Consider the following 17,664-nt stretch of genomic DNA (forward strand, 5'->3'; position numbering starts at 1 on the left):
TATGTTGTCCTGTGGATTTCTTCTTATTAAAATAACATCACACACATGCTATGTAAAGATTACTGGAGGAAACACTGATCCAGTTCAACTATTTATATGAAGATTATCGATATTAAGTGGTTCTCTTTAGGTGACATGAGGAAAACACAATTGTTGATGTTTTAAAAATGACCCAGTCTGTCATTCTGGATTAAGGTAAAGTTGCTGGGTTAAAATATTATCGCGGTAAAAGTAAAAGTCATACATTGGAATAGGACTGTATGAATCAGAAGTACAAGTAAAAGTGAATTATACATGTTTTTAGATATATTTGATTTATTGTGCCTCTGATTGGCTCAACCTGATGTACGCTAACAAATCATCATTCCTCATGCAAGCAGTACTAGCCAATCAGAGGCAGGGGGGGCGGGTCAAACGTTCACATTAATGATTGGTCGAAATCTGTAGGTCTCTGACGTCATGGGATGTTGCCGGACGTGGAGCTTCCATTGGTGAATCGATCCGCATCATCACGATCGAACCGTCTCTTGTGCAGCATCCCGAACCGAACCCGCTCAGAACGCGACCCAGAGTGAACATGTGATTGACCTCGTCGTGACCTCAGAGTCCGCGTGAAGGAGAGACAAAGAGAGGACGTTACGTCAGCTTCAACTGTCAACTGCCGCTGCACGCGCTCGACACCTGTCCTCCCCGGTTAGCGCTGCTCTGTCGCCGCTATGGGCGGCTCTCTCCTCCCGGTGCTCGTCGTCGTGCTGTCCGCCCGGTCGGCTGTCGGCGAACCGGCGGGATCCGCTCATGTCGACGGAGCCCCGCCTTCTAAAATAGGCAAGAAAAGAGTTAAAACATCAGAGCTGCCGTTAAGTTTAGCTAACGTTAGCCTGCATGGAGAGGATGAAGCTAACGACAGTGTGAATGAGAGATGATGATGGTGTTCGTCAAGCTAGCTAATTCTGTAGCATCGTGTTTTAATGAAAATACATTTAATTAGCAAATTCTTATGAAGTTAGTGACGTTAGATATATGTATATCTGTGGGAAGCTATGTTTGTTAGCTCTATTAGCTACATTTTGTAAGATAGCCAAGTTGGATGTGATGTGCTATTTATTTTTCTCATTTTTATTAGATTTTTACAAATGATGTCATGCCATATTGATCCAAAGAGGGCATCTTATATCGTTATGAAGATAAGACAATGGGGGTTTTTGAGTATGGCTGTGTTTTACCATGCTGTGCGTGTTGTAATGATGGTCTGTCTTTAAACACAAGAGATAACATATCTGATATCCACAACGCAGTTTCCTGTACTGCTCCGTTATACTGATGTGTTATCTTCTATACCAAAGTTTATATTATCCAAAAGAGGCCCCGGTATCACATGAAACATTTATACTTTCACCAACCCAGGACATAAAACTCAAGATAAGAGACATGGACTTTCATATTAAGGCCTGGTCTGGAATAAAAAAGAAGGAGAAGAAGTTAAATATTCACAGTCTATTGGAGAGGCAACTCCAATGATTCTGTATTGAAGGGTGCTGTGAATCTTCACCCTTCAATGGAAATGTCCAGTGGTGAAAATACTCCAAAAGTCAGCAGCTCTGCCTATGCAACACTTTTTCATCTGCATTCCTGTTTCCAGTTGGATGTCTGATGAGTGACCTCTGAAAGCTGCAAAAATAACAACAAATCCTATTAGTTTTTAATCCACGTACATGTTAACCATTTGTAGTGAGGCCATGTCTTTAAACACCCACACATTAATATAAACAGTTCTGTATGTTTTATGATCATTTCACTTCTGAACCACACTCTGAATTTCACCTTTTGGTGTTTGGTCCTCTGTGCTTCAGCGGTGGTCGGGGCGGGGATAGGAGGCAGCGCCACGGCCCATTTCTTACGGCAGCACTTTGGGCCCGAGGTCCAGGTGGACGTGTTTGAGAAGGGGGAGGTTGGAGGTCGTCTCGCCACCGTCACCGTCAATCACAATGACTACGAGTCCGGAGGTTCCATCATTCACTCGCTCAATCTCCACATGCAGGAGTTTGTCAAAGTGCTGGGTTGGTTTAAACACACACGCATAACTACATATGATTATTGTGCATTTTAGATAGGCTTTAAAGCTTAGACAGTTTCAGAGACTATTTTTATTTAAAAATGTGCTGATCTTTAGTCTTTGATTTCTAGAGAAAATGAACTGGATAAGTGTTACATCATTACTGTTAGAGACATTTCTCCAAAACATCCTCAATATGAATACCTCCCAGTGTGTATTTGTGTGAAAGTTTTTCTTGCGTGTGTCCTCCCCTCAAGGTCTGAAGTATCGTCGCAGCGTGGCGGGTAAGACGGCTGTGTTTAACGGCGAGGAGGTGATTCTGGAGGAGACCGACTGGTATTTGCTGGACCTGTTCCGGCTGTGGTGGCGCTATGGCATCAGCTTCATACGCCTGCAGATGTGGGTGGAGGAAATCATGGAGAAATTCATGAGGTAAGCCAGAAATCTGAATGCCCAGTTTGTTGTTTAGTCCCATGTCAGCTGCCTGGCATGCTAGATTATTGACAGGATGTTGCTATGATGCAGCCGAGCACTGATTCATGCTCCTGAGTCAGCCTTTGTGGTAGATGTCTGTCTGTGTTAGCGCTTGGAGGGGCCCCACGTCTACCTGTGCCTCTGGTCTGCTTCATACTTTCTCCCACATGTTTTTGCCGTCAGTAGTGTTACTTTATAGTATTTCAATGCACCGTGTCAGATTATAGCTTCAAGCTAATCAGGTCATGGTTTGGGTTTTTGTTTCAGTCATTTCCTGTTTTATTTAGTAGGTTCTCTCTTCATTTGTCATGTTCTTCTTTACCTTACCTTTCTTGTCTTTTACCTGCTCACCTGTGTGTTTATTTGTTCATTACGTCCTTGTGTTTTTCCTTCACTCATAGTTGGTTCGTCTGTTTCCCGGTACTGGACTGGACTGTGTCGTTTGTTCTCTGTTCCTGTGTGGTTGCCAGCCTTTTGTTTTGTGGTTCTCAGCTGTATTTTAATAAAGCTTGCCTTTTTTTTTTAACTACTGCAGCTGCAACTTTCATGTGGGTCCTTTTTGCCGCAAACATAACAGAGAAACAACACAATAACAAACCGTAAAGAGTAAAAACAACATACAAAGTCATACAAAAAAGAACATAGAGTACACACTGTACAAAACACGTCATAAATCTGTGCTTGATAATTATAAGCAAGTCATGAAGATCATAAGATGGATGAAGAAGATCAATATTGTTGAAGAAAACAAGGAGCTGGAGCTATTTGTTATTTGGGAACGCCTGCAACCATAATCTCTGCACAACCTCGACTCATCATTAGGTCAGTAAAAATACAGACATCCGACATTTTGAAGTGCTGCTATAATGAAACATCAGCTGTCTTCATCTTCAGCAACAAAATGATACAAAAATACGATTATATCTGACCAACATATCTTGTCACAAATCTATCACTGCAATCGTGTTTTTGTTTTTGCTTGAAACATGAACCAGGCTTAGATTTGCACTTTACACCTCCGCAGTAGCCGTCACTGAACCTCTATTTCCTCCCGCAGGAAGTGATTTATCTCTGTTTCACTTTGTCCTTCTTGTTTTCTCTCTAAGTCAACAGTGAGCCTGCACATCCCTCCCGCAGTCTGTCTGTTTTGTTTTGCACAAACAATCGCTAAAAAGTTTGTGACAATAAAAATTTCCGATGGGATGAGTGAAGGAGATTTATAGCGAACATGAGTGTATAAATCTGTCTGCATTCTGCAACAGTAATTGATAATGAACCATTTTTGTGTGTTTTTATGTGTGTATGATACAGGATCTACAAGTACCAGGCTCACGGCTACGCCTTCAGCTCGGTGGAGGAGCTGCTGGACTCTCTGGGAGGGAGTGGCTTCATCAACATGACCCGCAGGCCGCTATCTGATTCTCTGTTGGAGCTGGGCGTGTCGCAGCGCTTCATCGATGAGGTCATCGCGCCTGTCATGAGGGTCAACTATGGACAGAACGTCAGCATCCCCGCCTTTGTAGGTCAGATGAGTGAGCAGAAGAGGAGGCAGCGAAGGTGCAATGATGAGGAAAGAGACATTAGAAATTAGGGCCATTTGAGAGGCGAGCAGCCACGTCTGTGCCAATGTAGGTCGTAAGAGAGGAAGGAAAAGAAAAGAGATGCAGGAAGGGAGGAATGGGGAGTCGAGAATAGAAGGGAGGAAAGCAAGGTGAGAGGAGGGGGTGGCCTGTGGGAGCGAGAGAACAGAAAAGTGCGTGGGCAGCTGATAATTGGTTTATAGCACTTGGCTCTGATGTGAGAATGTGTGTGTGTGTTCATATGTGTGTCTTGCAGGCGCTGTGTCTTTAGCTGGTGCCCAGAACAACCTGTGGGCGGTGGAAGGCGGCAACAAGCTGGTGTGTTCTGGCCTGCTGAAGATGGCCAACGCTAACCTGCTGCAAGCACAAGTCAGCTCCGTCTCCCCGGTCTACTCAGGTATCTGACAACGATGTCCGCCGAGTGGGATCATGTCTGAAGTCGCAGTATTTAACAGACAGGGACGTTTTGGATGCACGTCAGTGAAAAGTGGCACTGCTGACAGTCAGCACACATATGGAAGTAAAGAAAAGCCAAAATTTGACTTTAATAGCAACTCCATTAGATTCAACTTTATATGCACTCCACTTTTTATCTAACCATCTACAGTTTCTGAATATTTTTCGTCACAGTTCCCCTTTTCTTCCATGAGATTTCCAGTAGATTATTAAAAAAGCATTCTAAAACCTGAACCGATCTTATATCATAGTACGAGAGTATAAAAGTATGAATTCTTGCCTCTAAACTATCATGTGTGAATTACAGTTGGCTGAAAAACCATGTTTCATATGTACTTGATGGATCTGTCTCACCTTGCATGCTCGTACCATCATTTACAATCTGTAGAACAGATTCTCTTCTCTTTTTGTCCTGACATAAATATGCAGTCGCTCATTCCAGTGCATCAACACTTGCCTGTTAGCAGGAACATCTTGAGACATGAGAAATGTGCTGGATGTTCCCAGATGATATCTGCCAGTATATACCAGTGGACTGATATAGATTAATTTGGTGTCTGAATCATGTTGTGAAGTGTTGATTTTGTGTATTTTCCCGACAGCTGAGGCTCCCCAGTACCAGCTGAGCTACACCACAGAAGCCGGGACTGGATCAGAGATATATGACATTGTCGTGCTGGCAACACCTCTCCAGGAAAGTGTCAAGTCCGGAGTGCAGTTCCAAGGTTTCACCCCTCCCTTTGACCAGCTCACAGGGACCTATCACAGCACTGTAGCAACCATCGTCCATGGTTACCTCAACACCTCTTTCTTTGGATTCCCGGACCCCCGCCTGTTCCCCTTTGCCAGCGTCTTGACAACCGAGACACCCGATGTGTTCTTCAACAGCGTAGCGAGCGTTTGTCCCGTCAACATCTCGGCTGGCTTCCGGCGGAAGCAGCCACAAGAGGCCGGAGTCTATAAAGTGTTCTCATCACAACCTCTGGAAAAGGCTCAACTTAAAACGCTCTTCAGGTCAGTCACTTCCTGTCTGTCTGTTATTGTCATTAGTGCATAATTTTTCTATTTTCTTAAATAAGTCAGTAAATGCAGTGGATTCTTGACCCCACTCTTGCTAATAATACTTTCTTTAGGCGAGAAAATGTTTGATAAAAAGTTGCAGATGTACTGGACGCGTAAAGAGAGGACAAAACTCACTAAATGGAGGAAAATGATGGATACTACTGCAACAGGCTCCGGGGACTTTTCCTTTCTTTATCCATTTTTCTTCTCATGCACTGATTCGCTCAGCTGAACATCCAATGAGAGTGATTTCTCTCTTATTTCAGTGTGTAGCTTTCTAACATTGGCTCATTAGCTCAGAACACGATGACTGATGAGAATGATTTTAGTTTTTGAGGCATTCAGTCGGAAACAAAATTATTGGTCCAAGAGAATTTTGGTGATGAAAAGTAAAGATCACCAAAATTGTTTCCGAAAAGAGTAAAACAACTGTCCCCGTTTACGCTTCCTCTCAATCTCAGGTCATACTACTCAGTGCAGGTGACGCAGTGGCAGGCCTACCCCTCTTACGGCAGCACCCTCGGACTGCCACCTGTGGAGCTCCACCCCAATCTTTACTACCTCAACGGCATCGAGTTGGCCGGCAGCGCCATGGAGATGAGCTCAGTGGCTGCCAAGAACATTGCCCTGCTGGCTTACCACCGCTGGAACAGGCAGACGGACATGGTGGACCAGAGAGACCTGATGCACAGGATCAAGACTGAACTATGACGTGGCCACAACACGCTTCAGCAAAGTTACTCCCAAATGTCTGGATGTAGGGAAGCAGAGAGAGGGCTTCTGGGTAATTGTAGCTGTTATGTGCACACATCTAAAGTCTTCGAGTAAATCTCCAGCTGGAATTAGGGTACTAAACTTCATGACTTGTGAGAAGTCTCCAGTATATTTGAAAACACATCCGAAACAATATAATTCAATGATAAATAATGAAACATACCAACTCTAAAACGCCGCTGTCCACATGGCAGTTTGATTTCTCTGACTGCTTCGTTTTCTGTGCCAGCGACTTTACAGATATATTGAACATTTTCAGTATTGGTCGAGGATTGATTGCTAATGCTAATTAGTGGATTCCTCTAAAACAGTTCAGCTGCAGGCAGCCAAGAAAACAAGCAGAGTAACAGAGAGAACACCAGCGAGTATTAATCTCAATAAAATGGAAATTCACTGGGGGTTTTTGTTTAGGTGCTGTTGAATGAACATCAGTTATTATGAGTGCCAGTCTGAGATCCCCTGTACGCGTCTGTGTAAATAAACGATCCTGTGAAGAAGCCAAGGAACACTTGAGAACCAGGAATAAGAGCATGACGAGGCAGCTGAGAGATAGGATACAGACCAGTGCAGTAACTCTGCCGTTAGGCACAAACACCAGCACTCAGTCATATGATAAAAAAACAAATGCAGCACTGCTACCATCCATACATTTTAAAGACTGTTAATGGACTCGCTGTTGGCGTGAACTGTACCGAGGAGATCTCATTTGTAAATTAAAATCATTATTCAGTGACTCATGCTAGTGGCCACTGGTGCTATGCTCTGTTGCCCCTTTCATCAGACTGTTTCATTATCTCTCCCCTTCCTGCTGCTTTTGTTGCATAATCCAGCGGAAAGAATTTTTTTCGGGGAATGGAGCCAACAAGCTTTCACACTGGACCAAATAAAAGCAGAGGACAGATCCATGGAGCTGCTGCTGCTGCTGGTGGTGATGATGACACTCGTGTAGATTCTGCATTTTTAATTAGCACTGTAATCTTAAAAAAAAAAAAAACACACACACTCACATGGAGAATTGTATTCGGACAGAAATGGCAAGTGCTAAAAGAGATGTGATGCTTGCGGTGATGAAACCCCTGACTGTTGATTATCCTCATTAGACTTTGAGAATGTCTTGTTTTATTCAGCACTTACTTAAAACACTGGATTTATGCATTCAAAAAAACTTTATTTAACTGTTGTCGAATGAAAACCTTGTGACTCCAAAGGGCTTCAGTTGATGGATAATGTGATTGTGTCATGTGAGAAAAAGGCTACAACCCTTTAATCTGATGAAATTGTCTCAGTGGAGGTGAAATGAAGGCTGTTAATCTTCGGTTCTTTTTTTAAATTCAAAGTTTTTAGCTGCAGCTTCTGTGTAGAGCAGTCGATCTGTTCTATCAGCTGGACATTTGATATTCTGTAAAACAAAAACACATTGTGAATTGACAAAGTGATTCAATGTCCTTTTACTCGCTTTTTTGTACTTTCAGTTGTGTTTTCTGGCTGGATTTGACTCTGTTGACATTATTTCGCCTATAGCATCTTGTGGGCTTGAGTCATCAGTGTGGGCATAAAGGTTACACATGATAAAAACAGCGCCATGCGGTTTTGGGAAAGCCTAGTAAGTGCACTCTGAGAATCTTTTTCCACGTTCATGTTCGACTTCTGAAATCAAAATTCTGAAAGTAGCTTCGAGTTAAAATGCCGTGTGACTGGCAACATGTAACCACTGTCGCTCTACAGGCATCACACAGCGCGTCGACATATATCATCTGCCTGATAAACACAATAATGCAGCTGTTTAAAATGCATGATGTCCAATATCCTGACTGTTACTACAATAAAAGCTTTGGATGGTTTGCCGTGAATTTTTATTTTTGAAAAGGCGGAAAGAGTCGGTCAGTCGGCCTCTGATTTACCCCGGGTATTCAGCCTTTATTTCCTGTTTATCAATAATTTCACAGAAGAAAATGTTCTTCCTCTGAGCACCGGAGAAAATGTATTTTCTTGCCTGAGTTCATTCTGCTAGTGTTCATTCATTTGAGGTTCAATTTTCTTTGACAGTAGTGGGATGAAAAAGGAAGGTTATGAAGCAATATGTCACAAACAGGACGCTAATGTTGGCGGTTGACTTCCCAAAAACCTCTGCCACAGTGCTTCAGGTGGATGATTTAAAAATTATATGCAGACGTATGAATCAATTTCATGCAGTCAAACTGACAACAAGCTGTAGCTCTGTCACTGTGATTGTTCCAGTTATGAAATCCACGATTATTCTCAAGTCTTTTCATGTTCACTGGATTCCCACTTCATCAGATTTAATGATTTAAAATAATGATGTGAAGTATTTCCTGGGGACTTTCCCTGGAAAGCCTTTTTTTTAATAATCAGGATTGTAAAACTTTCAGGGCAATGACTTCAATCAGGAGTCCTGCAACACAGCACTTCCTCTCCGGTCTGTTTACTATGATGCATAATGGGCTCTGTGTCTTCTCCTTCTTGGAGCACAATCACAGTGCTGATAATAGAAGAAAGAGGACTCAAACATGTGACTCAGTTTGATGCCACATGGGTCATGTATGCTACTACAGTTACCCGAGGCAAACTGTAAAAAAAATGACGGGGAACTCTGGGGAGATTTTGAGCCTTTTTCACAAATCAGGCGTAATTAATTATCTGGATAACCCAATGAACTGAAACAAGATCATAGAACATCAGAGCCAAGACAGTAAAAGAGAATTTTTACTTAGTTTCCTCGTCACAAGGTGATAAAATAGTTCAAGTCTTCTGTGGCTAAAATGTGTCATGATGATATCTGATTAAAAAAAATAATAATCTAAATTCAAAAACGCTGACTAGGTTTCAGATCTCTCAACGTTCATCTCACGGTCTTTATTCAGTGAATGGACGAGGCTCAGGATCAAGTTGTCTGATCATATCTGACACTGAAGAAAATCTCACATGACCAAAGCCAGGTTACTGAATGAAGACCATGTGAAGTGGTTGAAAGCTTATCTTGGTGCATAAACTGTTCCCATAGGTGAAAAGAAGGATATATTTAGAGGTTTGTGATGCAAACTGTGTTCACTGAGTTCATAAGATGTGGGTGTTTACAGGACAGAGAGCGTCTGATGAGAGATGCTAATGTTTGTAGAAATGTAGTGTTGTAGAAGCATGACTCAGCTCAGAGAGTAAACATCAAGATATCACTGGTCTTAATCTCTGAGGTCCCTGTTTATTCATAGAAGAGCAGAACTAAATCACCAGAGTTTTACAGAACTGGTAGTATTTGCACCATCACTTCAAATGTTGAGGACATCACATAACTTAGAATCAAATTTAAACAATATGTGGAGAAAACCAGACGGGTCGGACCACAAAATTTGATTTTGGTCTGATACCGAGTAATACAAGGCCCGTGATCGCTATCGATATCTGTTCTTTTTCATTCTCCAAAGCAGGTTATATATCATGGATTAGAAAGAGATATGTCTTTAAATATGAGGTGAATGCATTATTAAGAAGCTGCTTCTGATGATTAAACCCAAGATGGTTTTAAATGGTGAATGTATGAGAACCGAAGAGGTGATGAAGCAAAGAACACCAAAGGAAACTGATAAATCTAGATGCAAATTAAGGTATGAGGTCATTTATTCATCATTATACAAGACATGGTTGCATAACAACATGGAAATTCATGAACTCCTTAAAGCTACATATATTACGGAACATGTACAGTATGCACGTCTTTATATCCAGCTATACATAAACACATGTTACAATAGTGGAGTTCATGTGAGGTAAAAGTCATGTTTGGGCTTCTGTCACAGGACTGATGAAACATTTTTGCAGCACTTCTGGTTTATACTTTGTTAAACTGACTTAATTACAAGTCAAACGAAGAAGAAAAGCATTGTGTGTCTGTAACACAAATCACATCATCATCAGTTCTCTGCATGAAAGTCGCTTTGATAAATCGATTTTTAGTGATAAAACCATTAAATAAAAACAAGACAAAACAACAAGATGCTCTGGGGATGCAAATTCATCAGAAGTCTCATTTCACCAGAAGCACACAAAATCCCCACAACTCACACACACACACACACACACACACACACACACACACACACACACACACACACACACTCCATATTTCAGTCCATTCTCTTCTATCTGATCCTCTTCCTTCCTCTTCAGCCTGGCAGAGCTTCTCTGCAGGCTGTTTGATGTGTGTGTGTGATCTGTGTCCTCAAACACTGCGAGAGAAAGAGACAGACAGACAGACAGACAGACAGACAGACAGACGGACAGACAGACAGACAGACAAACAGACAGACAAACAGACAGACAGACAGACAGACAAACAGACAGACAAACAGACAGACAGACAGACAGACAAACAGACAGACAGACAGACAGACAAACAGACAGACAGACAGACAGACAAACAGACAGACAAACAGACGGACAGACAGACAGACAGACACACAGACAGACAGACAGACGGACAGACAGGCAGACAGACGGACGGACAGACAGACAGACAGACGGACAGACAGACAGACAGACAGACAGGCAGACAGACACACAGACAGGCTCTGTCAGCTGCAGGATGGAGGTCATAGGTCACTGTGAAAGTTGCATCTTATGATGTTATTTTGTTCTCAGCGGAGGCTGTTCTGGCCTGAAACAAGGCAGCATTCAGCCTCAGGACTCTGTTAACCGTCCAACTATTTCTCTTGAGTAATACAGAAACTGAAAGAGTGAAGACGTCTCTCTCTTTCTTGTTGACTTCCTTTTCTCTCGAAGCCTGAACTCAGACCACAACTATATTTCTGCAATAATTCATGGATTTGTATGTTATTTTGTTTGCTGTGTGTCTCGTCCTGTGTTGTCGCTCTTGATAATCATCAGAACTGGAGTCTCAGTTTCTCTTTCCAGTGAAGGGGGGGTGGGAGCTGCCTGGAACAGCTGCTTTGACGCCACTCTGGAGAATTTGGACTGAGCTCAATGGAGACTTTTACTATGTAGGTCAATTTGTGGGAATCAGGCCGTTGATTGCTCTTAACTTATCTTTTCACAGTTTTCCACTGCTGGAGCCATGTGGTCATGTGCAGCCAATGAATGAGGCCGTTGATGTTGTCGTATGTTTACTGCTATATATTTACGAACGTCCTCACAAAGTTGCTAAACAAGTGGGGATATGTTCTCGGTAATCTATTTGGCCAAATGAATTCTAGGCCTCTCAGGTAAGCTTAGACAGGTTTATTGAGAGTATCTAGGATTAAAATCACATCAGGTGAAGCAAGTTTTGGTTTCTATAAACATTCCTGAGGTCCACTTAAACTGTCAGCTCTAAATCTGGGCTTTAGAGGTCCAGTTAAGATGGATGGAGAGTCTTATTCATAACTTGTCAAATACTGGAGCTTTGTGTAGACAGTCGGGCCGGCCACCAACCCAACGAATAAAAAAACGAGTTAGAAGTAAGTCTGAATAAATCAAGTACCTTAATTGGACCTTTAAACATCACTGTTTCCTGTCGCTTTCTGATAAATTACATACACGACTTATTTTCAACCTTCAACTATTTATTTGTTTGCCTTTGTTTTTATTGTCTTTTAAATTAAATTTTTAAAAAATCCTATTGTATTATTCGTTGTGTCTGAAAGGTGTCAAATAAATACATTTGTCTCTTCGGTTCCTGGTCAGATTTGATTACTTAGTTAGATTTTATGGGTTAGCGAAACACTTTTAGTTCAAGTTAGATTAAAAGATCAAGATAAAGATGTGAAGATGTTGCGTTTAAAAATAGAATTTTAAAAAAACGTATTTGTATGGAATATATATTATTATGCATTATACCATTATACCACATACATGTTATTTTAATTTACAGAAGACATAACAAAATTAAACTTAAAATGAAAATTACAAACTTTTGGGGGAATATTAATAAATGAACAAGTAAATAACAGCAGCTCATAAAATTGTATTCCTGGCACAGTGGAAATTATTTATTTCTTTAGCATTTATACCACATAAATGCCACATAAATGTTAATTTAATTTACAGAAGAAATTTTAAAAAAACCTTGTAAAAATGACAAACTTTATGTTCTCTGTGTTCTAAAGTAGATGCCTGTAATATCTCTGATAATGTGATTATAAAGCAGGCTGTAACACGCAGAGGTGTTTATTAAGGAAAATTACTTTATTTCACTAAATGTTTTCATCAGTCTCGAGCTCTCCTCCTATTGGCCCAGCGGCGCACCACGTGGTCGGGCAGTCACGCGCTTTCCAGGAACCCGTCAGGAAGAAGAAAAACAAAACAAACCCGAGAGAGCTGTAACAGCGTGCGGACTCCATTGAAAAGGGGGCCTTATTATCTCCAACAGAGGAACACACACGAGGTCCGACACGAAGCAAGACGTATGCGTGGGCGTCCTACAAGTGAGTAGGAGCGTTATTGATCCGTTTTGGGGGAAGTTTGCTGGGCAGCGGATCGCTTGTTCGGCCGCGGCGGAGGATTAGCTTTGAAGCTAACGGCAGGTCGGTTGTTGTTGTGTATCGAGCTTCAGCTGGGATGAGGAAGGGGGCGGACGGAGGCCATACTGACTGTGAGCTGCGGGGTGGAAAGGAAGCAAGACTCGCTAGTTCCGTGTTATAAACCCCACAGTTCTGGAGCCAGGGACTCGACCCAACACGTCCGTGTGTTCTGTGCGTGTGTGTGTGTGTGTGTGTGGAGCAGTTTGTGGAGCTCGTGCAGGAAGTAGTTCACGAGCTGAAATGTAGCTAGGTAATGTCACTCAGCGCGGCTACACCTGTCCAAAAATACCGTCCCGCTGAGTTTCATGACTGAGTTCCCGGGACAGTTAATCAGTCGGTCTCTCTGTGAGGGTGGTTACACGTCTCAGTCGGGCTCAGGGTGGTTAAAAAACTGCACTTATGTAAGAAGATTGACGGGCACTTTACTTTTAAACTACCCGAGTCATGCCGCACTTCTTTACCGTGTACCTGCACGTTATTTAACCGTGTCGATAAAGCAGGAGAAGTATTAATGGTGACATCGACGTGTGTTGGTGGTGAGAAGCGGACTGTGTGCCAGTGAAATGCCCGACAGTGACTTTTTGCAGGCAGCCCGAGCTGTCAGCAGGTACACGCCCCCCAACACACAACACACAACACACGGTGCTGCTGCTGCTGCTGCTGGATAAAAAAGCTCGACATAGCCAGAATTTTCCACGCGATGTGAGTTAAACAACACACCCGAGCCATGCGTGTGTTTCCACCGAGGAGGTATCTTCAGTATCGATTTGTTTTGGATGATAGATTAGTTTTAATTTGCACCCCTAAACAACCAGCAGTGTAGTTTATCAGCGGATAAACGTTTGATTTTGCTGTCTGTTCTTGTGTGTAAATGCTAGCAGACGTCACGCGTTGACGTGCGATACGTCGTTGTGTTGAGATGTTGTGTTCGGCCGCAGATTGTGTCCGAAACATCTTTTTAAATAAAGCTATCTAGGCCACGGGCATGTAGGCCTCCAACTTGTTTATCTTCTGCCTCAGCCTAGATTGAAACGGGCTGTTTATTATGAAGCAGCTCGCGGGACTGACAGTCACGGCGGCCAATCGAAGACGCGCGGAGGCGGGACGTCACCTCCGCTCGGCCAATAGGGAAGTGGGATTACGTGGGTGTTGGCACAGAGTGTTAGATTGAGGTTTTATTTTGCTTTGCTGAGGAGCTGTGATGAGTGCAGAGACTGTGGACATACTGGTGACATTTATGGCTTTATTGGTGCTCATAATAGGTCAGTTGTGATTTGTACCTGCATGTAAGATGGTGCTGATGATGGTGTTGAGATGTAGGCCTAATGTTTTTTTTAATCAAAAACAAATGAATCCATCACAAAGAGATGGAGAGCTCTAACAGATGTGATGTTTTTTTAGAAGACAAAGGTTTAATTCTCTTGTGTTTTCAGTTTCTTGTAGTATTTCATGCTTTTTGTGTGTAGTCTTTGTGTGTTTTCCACTTGATTTGTGGTTGTTTATATAATTTATAATATATAACCTTTATATATGGGAGACTGTTAAGATCATTGTGATTCCATCAGCAGTTGCAGTGTCTTCTTATGAGATCTGTTCGTCTATTACTCTCTCACTGAAGGAAACATGTGTTCTGTACATGCATGTGCTGGTTCAACATATGTCAAGTCATCAGATGCATCAAGTTCAGTCTCTCTTATTATCATAATTCATTTGGGGCGATGTGTGTCTGCAGCAGAGCTTCCCACACGTTTTCTGTACACTGTGTTGACAGTCTAACATGTCGAATAATGTTTAAAATAACATGATCAGGAACACAGGCTGAAGTTCTTTTCCGAAATGGTTCTAATTCTCATGAACGATTTAATTTAAACTGCTCTAATTATTTCAGACGAGGCTCTCGTAATGCACTGACGTGAGCTCAAGATGCACTTCACGTGTTTTAGATTTGCTGTTGTTTTGCTTCCAGAGTAAATCTTGCTAACCTGAGTCGTGACGGCTTTGTCACCATCAAAGCGCTCTTGTTTCTTTAGCCGACATTTTGAACTGTGATGGCAGGGAAAGCACAGGTGGAGCTGCATTAAGAACAATAGTGATGAATCCGCTCCAGAAATTGTTGCAGTGCAGCCCGGTGATTAACAGTGGTATTAGTTACGCCTGTAACTGAACAAGGGATATTCAACTTTAGTTTCACTTCATGTTTTTTCCTCTGCTGCGGTTCTGTGTCCCCACCAGTTCTGGACCCTCTGGCTTACAGTAAACTTCCTGTAGGCGTGTAGTTGTGTTACAGAGTTGCTGTGGACAAGAGAAAGATATTTAGCTACAAAAGAACATACTGTACCTTTCCATTGTGACAAATACTTTTTGGTTGCTCCTCAGTAGTAGATAGCATGTGGATGCTCGTGGGTCTGAGCTGTAGAATGGAGGTAATCGATGAGCCGGAACACTTGCAAGTCAGACGAGAACGTTACAAACCCGGCAAATTTGTTGAACATGTATTGTTTAAATGTACAGGTGAAGGAAACGTAAACGGCCACACGGCAGCAATGAATTTGCGATCTTCAGAACTGTTTATAGTGCAGCACCGCGGCACAAGAGCTGCTTCGTGAACTGAAGAAAGAATTTGTACTTGAAGTGCGTCTTGTTGACTGACCGGGCCGGTTGCTTTAACCATGACCTCTAATAATCCACCCACTCTCTGATATCTGTTGTCATCTCTTTAATTAATCTTATCTATCAAGTGGGGCTGAGTGATACGACTGAAATCATGGTATGAATATGAACATTTCATCTGATATTGTTTATATGACCGCTCGGTACAGAAAGCCACATATAAAATGATCAAGTTGACGTTCAGTCCAATGAGCCGTTTCTTCTGTCGAGTTTGACAGAAAGTTAAACATGAGTAACACATTTTGTAGGTACGATTGATAATTTTATATTTCTCTGTAAAGTCAAGAAATACGATGATAACGTGTTCACGTATCACAATACAAGTCGATACGGGTTCAGTCTGTACTATTGCCCCGCTGTCACTGGAGTCAGAACCAACACGATCCGGTATCGATATCGAGAGACAAAATTTTGTAGCACAAATAAATAAATGAATAGATAACGGTTCTGTAAATATATCCAGTAGTCCACATATAGTTTGGTCTCTCAGAATTCTTTGCGTTAGATGCTGGACCATAAACCTGCTGTAAAGTAACATGAAACACTGGTGATATATAATTTGTATAATTTGGCTTTTTTCCCTCTTTTTCTAACATGCTTCTTGTGTTTTTTTAACAGATTGCACACAAATTTTAAAGATACTTATTGTACCAAGTCAGGAACAGTTTGGCGTCAGATATCGGCTCTATTTAATTTCATTATCAGCCGATAACCAAAAATAAAAATGTACTAATATTGGGTAGATAAATTATTTGGGCTTATTTTCATCAGGCATCCGTCACTGCATTGTATTTGCAGATAACCAAATTTCTTGCATCTCTGTGCACTGTCACCTACCTGCCTAGACTACCCAATGAATATTATCCATATAACCGAATCATTAATCGTCCAAATGGAAACACACAGTTGGCTGTTAGTGAGCAGCACCACACTGACCCACACTGTACCCGTGTTTACGACTTTGTGGATTAATGACCTTTGATGGTGTTTGAGCAGATACTCTCACGTGTCCTTTTCAGAAAACTGTCTGGCATCTCCTGCTTGTTATCTGTGTAGGAATCAGCCGCTGACTGGTATCAGTAGGTAGCTCATTCCAAATAAGACACTGCTGATTGGCCTACTTGGATCCCATCCAATGTTGTGAGGCGGATAATGTGAGCTGTTTGCATGATAGTGAAGCTCTGAGTCGAGTGCAGCACAGTCACAGCTCAGCTCTGCAGATCTCCCCGATCTGACTGTGCATGAAGATTCAGCGATAACAGAGTGAGGTTTCCAAGCATGTGTCTTCATGATGATATATGTTGTGTGGTAGAGCCCAAGCTAATCTTTTAAAACGCTCCCTGGCATACGACCCAAAACTCCCAAATCAGTAATAATATGAAACTTCATGTTTTATGTTTGTCAGCTGTAATTAGCAGAGTTTGACTTGATAAATGATAAAATATATGATGATCAAGCTTGCATTCATTTTTCTTTCTACCACTTGACAAATTGATTAATCCACTAATGTAAGCATGGATAAACACTCTGTCAGATAATACTGCGACCACATTTTTAATGATCAGAAAAGACGGAGCTGTTGTTGTGCGAGTTCATGTTGAGCTCATCGCAGACGGACGCGTATGTGCGAACAGGACATCGACACAGGAAACCATACGTTCGTAGACAGAGTGCGTCGGGACCCCACATGTCAAAGTTAGTTATCAAGCAGCAAAAGCGCATTTTGCAAATTGTGCAAGAAGATATTAAATATATCCAACCTGTGAGCTGCAGCAGGCGAGAGTGATGCAGCCACAGTGAATCATAACAGCATAATCAAAAGTCAATCACATTACTGAGAGTGAGGGCAGTGTTTTGTTACCTGGGCTGGATGAGCCAAAGCCGGCCCTTGTTTCAGACTCAACTAAAATTGTCTTTCTCTCAGTGCATTTCTGTCTTGTAATCATGATGCTGCAAAAATCCTGTCCTGTTGAGCAACCTCTGTCTTCCCCAGTTTATCTAACTGTCTTCAGCAAGCATCACTCAAAGGTTTTTTTTTTCCTTTTGACAAAGCCTTAGAAAAGAA

The 17,664-nt window shown here is 42.0% G+C and overlaps 1 protein-coding gene across 1 annotated transcript; it reads left to right on the plus strand.

Moving 5' to 3' along the window:
* The first annotated feature begins 447 nt into the window (after positions 1–447).
* On the plus strand, positions 448–8,240 carry LOC119031978 (prenylcysteine oxidase-like). The gene is made up of 7 exons (XM_037120845.1): positions 448–825; positions 1,851–2,057; positions 2,311–2,485; positions 3,839–4,050; positions 4,364–4,504; positions 5,166–5,577; positions 6,087–8,240. The coding sequence occupies exons 1-7, from the start codon at positions 717–719 to the stop codon at positions 6,334–6,336; spliced, it is 1,506 nt and encodes a 501-aa protein (XP_036976740.1). The 5' UTR covers positions 448–716; the 3' UTR covers positions 6,337–8,240.
* The last annotated feature ends 9,424 nt before the right edge of the window (positions 8,241–17,664 follow it).

This window comes from Acanthopagrus latus, chromosome 13 (genome assembly GCF_904848185.1).
Source record: "Acanthopagrus latus isolate v.2019 chromosome 13, fAcaLat1.1, whole genome shotgun sequence".
NCBI classification, from domain to species: Eukaryota; Metazoa; Chordata; class Actinopteri; order Spariformes; family Sparidae; genus Acanthopagrus; species Acanthopagrus latus.